Raw genomic sequence first — 10,325 nt, 5'->3', positions numbered from 1 at the left:
ACAGGCCCCACGTTTCCTTCTCGGGACCCGGAAGCGTCGACCGCCGCCATCGCTGACTCAGGAAGGGCCCCGAACCGTGAAAGACTTGGTATGTCCCACTTAAAGGGATAGGCGCCCGCCGTGCGCCGACAGAAACAGGGGGGTGTGGCGAGCGCCCGCCAGCTCCAGCAGTCGGCACTAGGGGGCGCCGCGCCCGGCGAGGGCGGAGGGGCGGGGACGGGGGCGTGGCCGCAGCCGGGAGGCGGGGCCTGTGGGGGCGGGGCCTGTGGGCGCAAAGGATGATTAGTCTCCCAATGATTCAGCAAATTTGCATTTTTTAGAAAGAAATGTTTTGTTTAATTTGCTTACAAAGTTAATATACATTATGTTTCACACTATCCTTCACATTGTGCTTTTAAGACTTTGACAATAATGACTTTGACAGTGAAGGACTTTGACACTAGAATGTAATATTTATAGGCACAGATAATTGATATGGTATGAAGGAGGAAACACTGCAGTTAAATGACCTATTTCACAATGTATTTTGACAAATACTGTATGCAGCTTGATTCTGCCCATTGCTGCCTCAATGCCGCTAGGCCCTTCTTTTTCTTTTTTTATACTAGTTTATTTACAAAATTCGAATACATTGTTTTCAAGAAGAGAGTCTTTCAATTTCCCTCATGCTCCCACCCAACAAGTTGTACAATCCCATGATTAATCCTCCCTCCCCCTGCACATCCTCATCCCTCTGCTTCCAGCCTCTCCCACCCCTCCTGGATCCTTATACTCATTCTACAATAATGATTTTATACAATATTTGTCCTGTGGTTCTGAGTTAGTTCACTCAGTATAATGCTCTCCAGTTCCTCCCAAGTTAGGTAATAATTTACAAAGTCATTGCTCCTGTGTGCTATGTAGTATTCCATTGTGTGAATAGACCACAACTTCTCAATCTATTCATTTGTGGTTGGACATTTGGGCTGTTTCTATGTTCTTGGGATGGTGAATAATGCTGCTATGAACATTGGTGTACAAATCTCCATTTGTGCCTCAGTTCTCATTTTCTCAGGGTATATTCCAAGTAGTGGAATAGCTGGGTCACATGGAATTTCTATGTTCAGCTTTTTGAGGAAGTGCCAAACTGCCTTCCAGAATTGCGGTACCATTTTACAGTCGCACAAACAATGTGTAAGAGTTCTTTTCTCACCATATCCTCTCCAACATTTATTACTTGCTGCCCTGTTAAATTTTGCCACTGTTACTGGAGTGAGATGGTACCTCATTGTGGTTTTGATTTGCATCTCTGTTATTGCCAGTGATTTGGAGCATTTCTTTATGTGTCTGTTTGCTATTTGAATATCTTCCTCTGTGAACGATCTTTCCATGTCTTTTGCCCATTTTGTAATTGGCTTATCTTTTTCTTGTGGGGGCCCAAGAGTATTCTGTAAACTTTTGTTATAAGACTCTTGATACACACATAGATTTAGTCTTTAGAAGGTCCCATGCATCAATTTTATCCTCTTCAGATTGTGCATTTCTGCTTGTATTTGGCAGGCTCTTCATACGTTGAACTAGTGCTTCTAAGCTTGATCTCAGTTTATCTATTATGAATGTTATGGTTTGGGGCTTTACTCCCAGGTCTCTGATCCACCTTGAATTGATTTTTTGTTTATAGTGTGAGTGTGGGTCCTGTTTCAGCTTTCTGCCAGCACCACTTGTTGAAGAGGTTATCACTGGGGAAATTTGATAGCTTTGATTTTCTTGTCAAATATCAGTTGACCATGGATAGCTGGGTCTGTTTCTGGGTTCTCAGTTCTGTTCCATTGTAGACTCATATTTTAAAACCAGGAGTTCTTAACTCTTTTAAACATTGCTGAATACCTCAAAATGCTTCTGTTTGTGTGTATTAAATTTGTAAAACAGGAAATTTAGACCAGACAAATGTGTATATGCTTTCATTTGTAATTATCAACTCATTCTCCGCTAATATAAACAGCATTTTAATGAAGAACATATCTTTTTTCTGAAACAAAACTAGACTTTGAGAAGGAGGGCATTGTTTTATATTTGTGCAAATCTGACTCAGAGTAAGGTCAGTTTTCACCTCTGTATCTGCAATGAGCTGTGACCAGTTGGATTAATGGTTCAATATAGTGAAAGCCCAGCTCAGTAGAAGTGCCTTGTTTTTCTGTACTCTCAAAGTTTTCTGCCTTTGACAGAGTTCTTGCTAACATTCTCCTCTCTGTTAAAGAGTCCTGGTGGCATAGTGCATTACTTGTTGGATTGTCTACTGAGAGGTCAATGGTTCTAATCCACCAGCTGCTCTATGAGAGAAAGATGGGCGTTTCCTTCAGTCAATATTTGCAGCCTCAGAAGCCCAGTCGAGTGTCTCCATGAGTCAGAATTACTTTGATGGCAGTAGGTTTGGTGTGTTCTCAAGGATCCCTGGTGTTGTAGTGATTAAAGGGACTGACTACTGACCAAAAGGTTGGCAGTTCTAACACACTAGCCCCTCTGGGAGAAAAAGTCGAGGCAATCTTCTATAAAGATTTACAGCCTAGGAAACTAGAGATCAGTTCTACTCTGTTAGAATCAACTCCACAGCAATGTGCTTGGTTTGGCTTTGGGTTTGTTCTCTGTAATTTTCTGTCTGTCTTTATTTCAAGGAGGAAGACATCTCCCAGAATTCTCCAGCATTCATGTCCTTATGTCTATCTTTTGAGCCAGAACTGACTCTCTTGCCAGTTTCTAGCTCAATCATTGACAAAGCAATGGAGTGATAACCTTTAAACCACTATGACTGATTCACTAAGGCAGAATGTATGGCCAGCAGGATAGAATTATCACCAATTCCCTGTTCAGTTGGTTGTACTGTGGCGGCCTGCTAACACGTTGGAAGGATCAACATCTTTAAACACCAGCAGAGTTATTCTTAGTGTCAAGCTTCATAGGAACATTCAGTCTTGGGCAGACTATGAAGACACACATCTGAAAATTCAAAAATGAGAGTCCTTTGGGTCACAGCAGAATGTTGTCAAGTGGAGTGTTGGAGGTGGGCACCCTCAGCGGGGAAGCAATCTCGGTGCACTGCTGTTGAATCGATTCCCATTCATAGCTACCCTGCAAGGCAGAGGCTGCAGTCATTACGGAAGCTGACGGCCACGTCTTCCACCTTCCTGCTGCTCGGGGGTCTGGATTGGCTAGCAGCCAAGCACTTTAACCACTGCCCCACGAGAGTCCTTCCTAGTCTGAAAGGCATTCAGAGTACACATTGTTGTTACGTGTCATTGAGTCGACCGTGACTCATAGTGACCCTATGAACAACAGATCTGAACTTGGCCTTGTCCTGTGCCATCCTCACCATCTCTGATATCCTTGAACCCATTGTGACAGTCAGTGTGTCAGTCCATCTTGTTGAAGGTCTTCCTCTGCTGCACTGGCCCTTCATTTTTCCAAACATGATGTCTTTCTCCAAGGACAAAGTATGTGAGGTGAGGCTTCGTACAACGTGGGGCCACAAAGATCAACGCTAGCACCTCAACAGTCGTGACGATGGTGCAGAACCAGGCCAGGGTTCCTCCTCTTAGAGGTGGGGGGTCACTGTGTGTTGGAGCTGACCTCAGCAGCTAGCCACAAATACAACTGGGCTTTTGAAAACACAGCAAGGAAGAAGGCAGCCACAGCTCTAGTGTCAGCAGCTAACAGAGTCTTCTAAACTCGAGTTCAGGGCCATCAGATGGGGATTGTCTAGAGGGCTGGGTCAAAAAAAAGAGCTGCACAGAGTCTCAAGGGACAGGAGAGTGTCATTTAATCTGGGGAGATGGACAATGGCAGCCTTGGCTTTAAGTCAGGACAGAGAGCAGTGGACTGAGTAGCAACCATGGCTCTGAGTTAGGCCCCTGTAGAGACCCCTGCTTCATCAGTGCTTCAGGGGTTCCCCTCTCTCTGTTTCTCAGAGGCCACACCCTCTCTTGTTGCCCCAGCCCTGTTATCTTTCTAGCTAATCTCTCCTCCAGCAGGAAATCCCATCCTGCCAGTTCACTCCTGGGACTCCCCGGCTTCCTCTTAGCATCTCCCACTGTCATCCTTTTAGCTCCGGTTTCTAGCTCTCCTCTTGTCTGGGGAATGTCCTCATCTGTCTGCAGGAGACAGAGGAGAAAGCCTGGGCTGTCCCCAGAAGCACTGCAGACGGGAAAAGAGCATCGCCAATGACTGCATTGAAATACTATCTCAGAAGGTGAACGGAGGCATTTATTTTCATCACATTGAAAACTCGCTGCCTGCTGTTCCTTCTACCCACAGAGATTTTTTTCTAATTTGTTTTCACCTAAACCAGAATATAAACACTGGGAACTTTCACACTGCAATACCCAGATTTTTAGCATTTCTTGAGCTTGTTAAATCAAGTCTGGTTGGCATTGCACCTACCTTCTTTGTGAAGAGATGATCGGCTGTGACCCACTTAGCCACGTGGCCTCTCCAGGGTCCCCTCGTGGAACAGACACGTGGTTGGAGGCGCAGCCTTATTGATGACTTACCTGTAGCAGATGACCAGGTCTTTCTTTCACAAAGTCACTGGTGGTTTCACACTAACGACCTTTTGGTTAGTGGCCAAATGCTTAACTATTGCATCATAATGGCTCCTACCTGTTGTAAAAAGAAACTGAGCAAGACAAGGGCCTGATTTAAGGCGCTTGGAGTTAGCAAACATGTATCGATACAAAGTGCAGCAAATGCAGCTTTAGCGCAAGTGCTGGAGGGTCCCGGACCCTCTAGAGGAGGACGCTTGTACGTGGGCTGAAGCCCGTGATGAAGTCTCTAGATTTGGAGACGTGTGGGCTTTGTCTAGAAGGGTGAGTCTAGACACAAGTGCTGATGTTGTGGTTGTTGTTGGGTGCCATTAAGTGGACTACTGCTCACCGTGATCCTATGAACAAATCTGAACATTGCCCTATCTGCTACAGCACCAAAATCCAACCAGACACCATCCCCTGGCCTCTTGAGGTAGACATTCTAGCTTTGATGAGAGACACACCACACCCAGATAGCTGAGTAAATTGTGGTGAAAGTGTTCACATAGTACAAATTGCTGCCTGGTGCTGCCATCTCTTAATTGGTTCCCAGCTGGACTCGTTGGGATCCACATGGCGATAACTGGCTGGATTTTAAAGTTAGATCACCAGACCTTTCTTCCTAGTCTGCCTTCGTCTGAGAATTCCACTGAAGTCTGTTCAGCAGCCTGTTAAAACACAAAGATGAGCAATGACTTCACATAGAGTACACTGGCCAGGAATCAAACCTGGATCTCCCACATAGAAGGCAAGAACTCTCCCATTGAGCCACTTCTGTAAAGTATGATAGGTGGTGGTGGTGTCGAGTATGGCCCTGTGGTCCTGTCCTGTCCTGTGCCGTCCTCATCATCTCTCACGCACTGGAGCACATTGCTGCAGTGATGTCAATCCATCTCATTCGGGATCTTCCTCTCTTTTGCTGAATTAATTCTCCACTTTCCCCACATAATATCTTTTTGCCAGCAACATGCCCCAAATGCGTGCGACAGAGCATCAACATCCTTGCATCCAAGGAGCACTTTCTTTGAGACATGTTTGTTTTCCTGGCAGTCCGTGGGAAAGTGCTTTTCTCCAACACCACAACTCAAAGGCATCGATTCTTCTGTCATCCTTATCCTGTCATTGTCCAGCTCTCTCTGATGCATAGCAAGTGATTGAAAAGACCATGGCCTGAATCAGACACACCTTAGTTTTCAAACTGACACCATTGCTATGCAGCAATGTGGAGATGTCCCTGACAGCAGACACTTTCCATGCAGTATGTCTTTTGAGGTCTTGACTGCTGGTACCAGAAAATCCTATGAGGCTGGAACTCTCAGAATTGCCACGTGTCGACACCAGAGGGCGCTGATTGTGGATCCAAGTAAGATGAAATTGTTGACAGTTGCTGTCTTCTCCCCATCCGTCATGATGTGGTGTGTTGGTCCTGTGCTCTTGATGTTGAGATGTAATCCATATTGAAGGCTGTAGTCTTTGATCCTCTGCAATAAATGTTTCAAGACATTTTCGTTATTGTTCAATGCCATCGAGTTGAGTAGAACTCATAGCAACCCTACAAACAGACCTGAACCCTGTCCTGTGCTACACCAGCCTCATCTCTGACACACCTGTGCCCACCGCTGCAGTCACTGTGTCACTCCATCCTGTAGGGGTCTTCCTGTCACTGGTTGCTTCACAGGCACGTGAAAGTCAGACAATAAATAAGAAACTCTGAAGAACCGATGCCTTTGAACTGTGGTTCTGGTGAAGAGTGTCAGATGTACTGAAGACTTCCGAGAAGAGCTCTGGTGGCCTCCGTGATAAGGAGCTGTACTGTCAACCTGTAGGCATGAGGTTCAAATCCATCACCTGCTCTAAAAGAGAAAGCTAGGTAGTCTCCTCCCATGTGATTGCACGGCTGCTGAAAAACCATAGGAGGGTCTGCTATGAGTGAGTTCCAAGTCGATAGCACATAACAACATAACCGCAAGCACTTCTCAGAAAATCAGCAGATCTGTTTTGGAAGAAGTACCACCAGAATGTTGCTGAGAAGGCTGGCTGGTGAGACGTCCTTGGGTATTTTAAGCATGTTATGAAGAAGACCCAGTCTCTCTCTGCATAGTGGAGTGGACTTGGGCAGAATTTTTCTTTTACTTTTCAAAGAGAAGAGCGAACTGGGTGGGTGGGGGGAGGAGGTTGGGCAGGGAGAAAAGTGCAACAATGAATGGATGGAAATCCAAAGTCTCTGTAAACTTTTCATTAACATTAATTTTAAAAAGCAAATTTAAAAAAAAGAGTCAGTCTTTGCAAATGGACATCATTTTGGAGAAAGCAAAGGGCCAGCGAAGGAGAGGAAGGCCCTTAATGAGGCGGGCAGACCAGGGGTTGTGAGATGGCGTAGGACCGGACGGGCTGATGCAGGGCAGCGGCATAGCCCTGCCTCCGCACTTCGCTTTAAATCAGGCACAGGACAGAACCCAATGGTACCCACATTCTGCATCTTTGCATTTGAGTTGCTACCATGAACTAGGTGCTTAGCACCTATTAACTGATGAATAAGTATATGGATGAATGAGTGAATGCATACTAGGTATTAATGCAGTGATTAATATACAATACGGTATAGCTGTTGATGCAATTATTAATAATGCGCTTAGGTCTCTAAGGTTCCCTTCCTCCCTGGCCTAATGCGAGGGGCCTCCCAGCAATGGACTCCTTGCATGTGCGATCCTTCATTTCGTCACCAGGTGGCGCGGGGACTCCAGAATCCATCCTTTTCTTTTGCCCCTTGGTTTTAGGAGAGATTGTGAGAAAATGCCGGTCGTGACAAGGTTTGCATTTGGTTGTAGTTTGACTCAGTGGCGCCAATAACGACTCCTAAGGGACCGCACCACTCCACACAGTGCCAATATCAACAAAATGCTTCTTGGAGCCAAAATACAGCTACTTCTTGCTGGTTTGAATTCTGACCTTCATTTTTTCTTTTTTATTATTATTAGTTTAAATGAACGTTTACAGAGACATACTGTTTCCATTCATTCATTGTTGCACTTTTCTCCCTGCCCATGTTTTCCCACCAGTTGGCTCTTCTCTTTGAAAAGTAAAAGAAAAATTCTTTCATTGTTATACAATCCTTCCCCCCAAGTCCACTCCACTGTGCAGCCTTCCTTCTGGACTCCTGCCATGACAATAATACCTAATCATATATCCCTTTTAAACAGTTCTCTCCTTCATCTGTTTCAATGCAGTATACATAATTTATCCCATCTTTCGCAGTCTCCCACAACCCCGATATCAGTCCCATTTTACAACAGTGGCACTATGCAGTATTTGTCCTTTTGTGACAGATATTTTACTCAGTGTATTGTCCTCCAGGGTCACCCATTTTGAATAATATTTCATGAGTTCCTTGTTTTTCAGTGCAGCATAGTATTGTATGGTGTGAATATACCAGAGCTTCTCTATCCATTTGTTTGTTGATGGGCACTTAGATTGTTTCCAACTCTTTGCTATTGTAAACAAAGCTGTGATAAACATGGGTGTGCATATATTTTCTTGGGTGGCGGTTATGGTTTCTTTGGGATATATTCCCATTTTCAGCGACCAAGCAATGCTCATTGTCCCAGCCTTCCGGTACATGGAGTGTCTCTCCATCTTTCTAAAACAGACTATGGACAGTCTTCTTGCTTGAAGGGTATGCATGCTTAGAGCACTCTTGAAAGTAAGGCAGTGTCAGAACTTGTTACAAATAGCAGCTCTAGAATGCCTCTGAATTAAAATACCAATCTTCTCATATGATGTATTCAACAATAACTAAAAACCCAAGACCTGGTGATTGCTCCTGTGAACATCACAGCCAAGGGACCCAATAAGGCAGGAGTACTTAGAATTGTGGCCCATCGACACCGAATGGACAGCACCCTTCAGCAACATGTACTTGAACTTGAGCCAGGCACCCGAGTCACACAGATTTACCCAATAAGCAATGGAACACAGGCTTCATCGTGTTCACTGATGTGATGGAAACAGGTCAAACCGTGCACTGCAGATTAATGAGTAAGAAACGGAAAGCCCGCGTGTACCTTGCTTACTGTAAGCTGATGAGCAGCGTGCGTGGGTTCACCCACCCCTAAATGCGTAGTGACTCGCCTTGGGTGTTTGTCACCCACGATTAGAAGAGGACTAATTGTCTCAATCCAACCAGTAACATCTTAGTGCAATAGGCGAAGAGGGCTTGTATCCGGGGGTGACCATGCAGAACAAGACAGAAGAATGGATGACAGGTGACACGGAGACACAAAGTGAGCGTGAGCTGTTGGGAAAAAAATGGCCCCATAGACGCGCTCGACAAAAGAGCTGCCACAATCGTCCAAACTGTAAAAACCTTCGTATCAGCAAAGCACAACAAAGTGGACCATGATGGAACGAGCTGTGCGTTGCTCCCCCGGAGGACAAAGGTCTTTGCGGGAAGATGCCAAAAGGGTCTCTTCGAAGCAGTAGGTCTTCAAGGAGCAGAGGCCAAGGGACCATCAAGCATGGGTCCAGCTATCGGCGATGGCTGTCTTGCGACCAGACGCAGGACGAGCTGTGGCTCACCTAGTTCCTGGTTCATCACGGTCCCCAGCATCTGCTATGGCTGCCTTGTGACCTGACATAGAACGAGCCTTGACTCACATAGTTCCTGGTTCATCACGGTCCCCACCACGCCCCACGGCCTTTACACTCAGGTGTTTAGCACGGGCACCTTGTGCGCACGATCCCTGTAGATAAGTGTGTCCAGCTCTGCTGAAATGCAGGGTCCTTGCCAGCTGATGTTTACAAGGTTCCTTGCGTGTGTTGTCAGGGCACATCTCTTCAGCAGCCTTCACAACAGGCCTCCGCCTGCCTCTGTCCAGGGACAGACAGGCTCCAGGTCAGACACCACCCCTACAAGTTCTCCAGAATGGGAAAGAAGGGCAGGTGTGCTGTGCAAAGTGCGAGGTGGCTCGGGGATGCGCAGGACTTTCCATTCCTGACTCACGTGTCCTTAAGCAAGGACTTCCTGTCCCGTCCCACCACCAGTAAGTAACCCTGCTTACAGCACGTGTAGGTGCCTTTGATCTGTCCATGATAGTTGGAGAAAGGATTGAAACTGTCAGCAACTTCATCTGGGATTCAAAGTCAACATCCTTGGTACTAGCAGTCAGGAAATCAGGGCACGTATTGCACTGAATGCTAAACATTTTGACACTGATGTGTCAAATGCAATAATGGTTACCAATGGTGGACAGTGTTTGGTGGAGCTCCCAGATTAAACTAGGCTTGGAAGCGTGAGTTGTATCCACTTCTGAAATAGCTTGCCTCCAGAAACCGTATGAACTTGGAGAAATGATGAAAGTTATACAAGTTCAGTTCTTTTGTTCATAGTGTGTCTATGAGTCATCTTGACGGCACTTAACAACAACAACAACAACATTGCACTGTAAAGTCTGCCATCAGGGACCTCTCTAGATTATTGAGGAGCAATAATGTCACTTTGAGGACTAAGTTTTGTCTGACTCAGGCCATGGCCTTTCTGATCACTTGCTATGAACCTGAAAGCCAGACAATGAATAAGGATGACAGAAGAATTGATGCCTTTGAGCTGTGGTGTTGGGGGGGGATACTGAACATCCCATGGACTGACAAAGGAATAAATAGGTCTCAGAGAAAGTGCAGCCAGAGTGCTCCTGGGAGGCAAAGATGATAAAGCTTCATCTAACAAACGCTGGGCGTGTTGCTAGGAGAGGCTGTTCCTTGGAGAGGGGCATC

At 45.8% G+C, this 10,325-nt stretch overlaps 1 protein-coding gene across 1 annotated transcript in view; it reads right to left on the bottom strand.

Annotated features, from left to right (window-relative positions):
• LOC102875179 (transcription initiation factor TFIID subunit 4-like) overlaps nucleotides 1-10,325 on the bottom strand; it is a 32,810-nt gene that overhangs the window by 7,378 nt on the left and 15,107 nt on the right. The window contains exon 4 of the mRNA XM_006881759.1: nucleotides 3-263. Within this exon, the coding sequence (XP_006881821.1) occupies nucleotides 3-263 (261 nt within the window). The remainder of the gene's footprint in view (nucleotides 1-2; nucleotides 264-10,325) is intronic.

This window comes from Elephantulus edwardii, unplaced genomic scaffold, assembly GCF_000299155.1.
Source record: "Elephantulus edwardii isolate Elephantulus edwardi_28Jun2011 unplaced genomic scaffold, EleEdw1.0 scaffold00015, whole genome shotgun sequence".
Taxonomy (NCBI): Eukaryota; Metazoa; Chordata; class Mammalia; order Macroscelidea; family Macroscelididae; genus Elephantulus; species Elephantulus edwardii.
The sequence above is the reverse complement of the archived record's forward strand: the minus strand, read 5'-3'. Positions and strand labels throughout refer to the sequence as shown.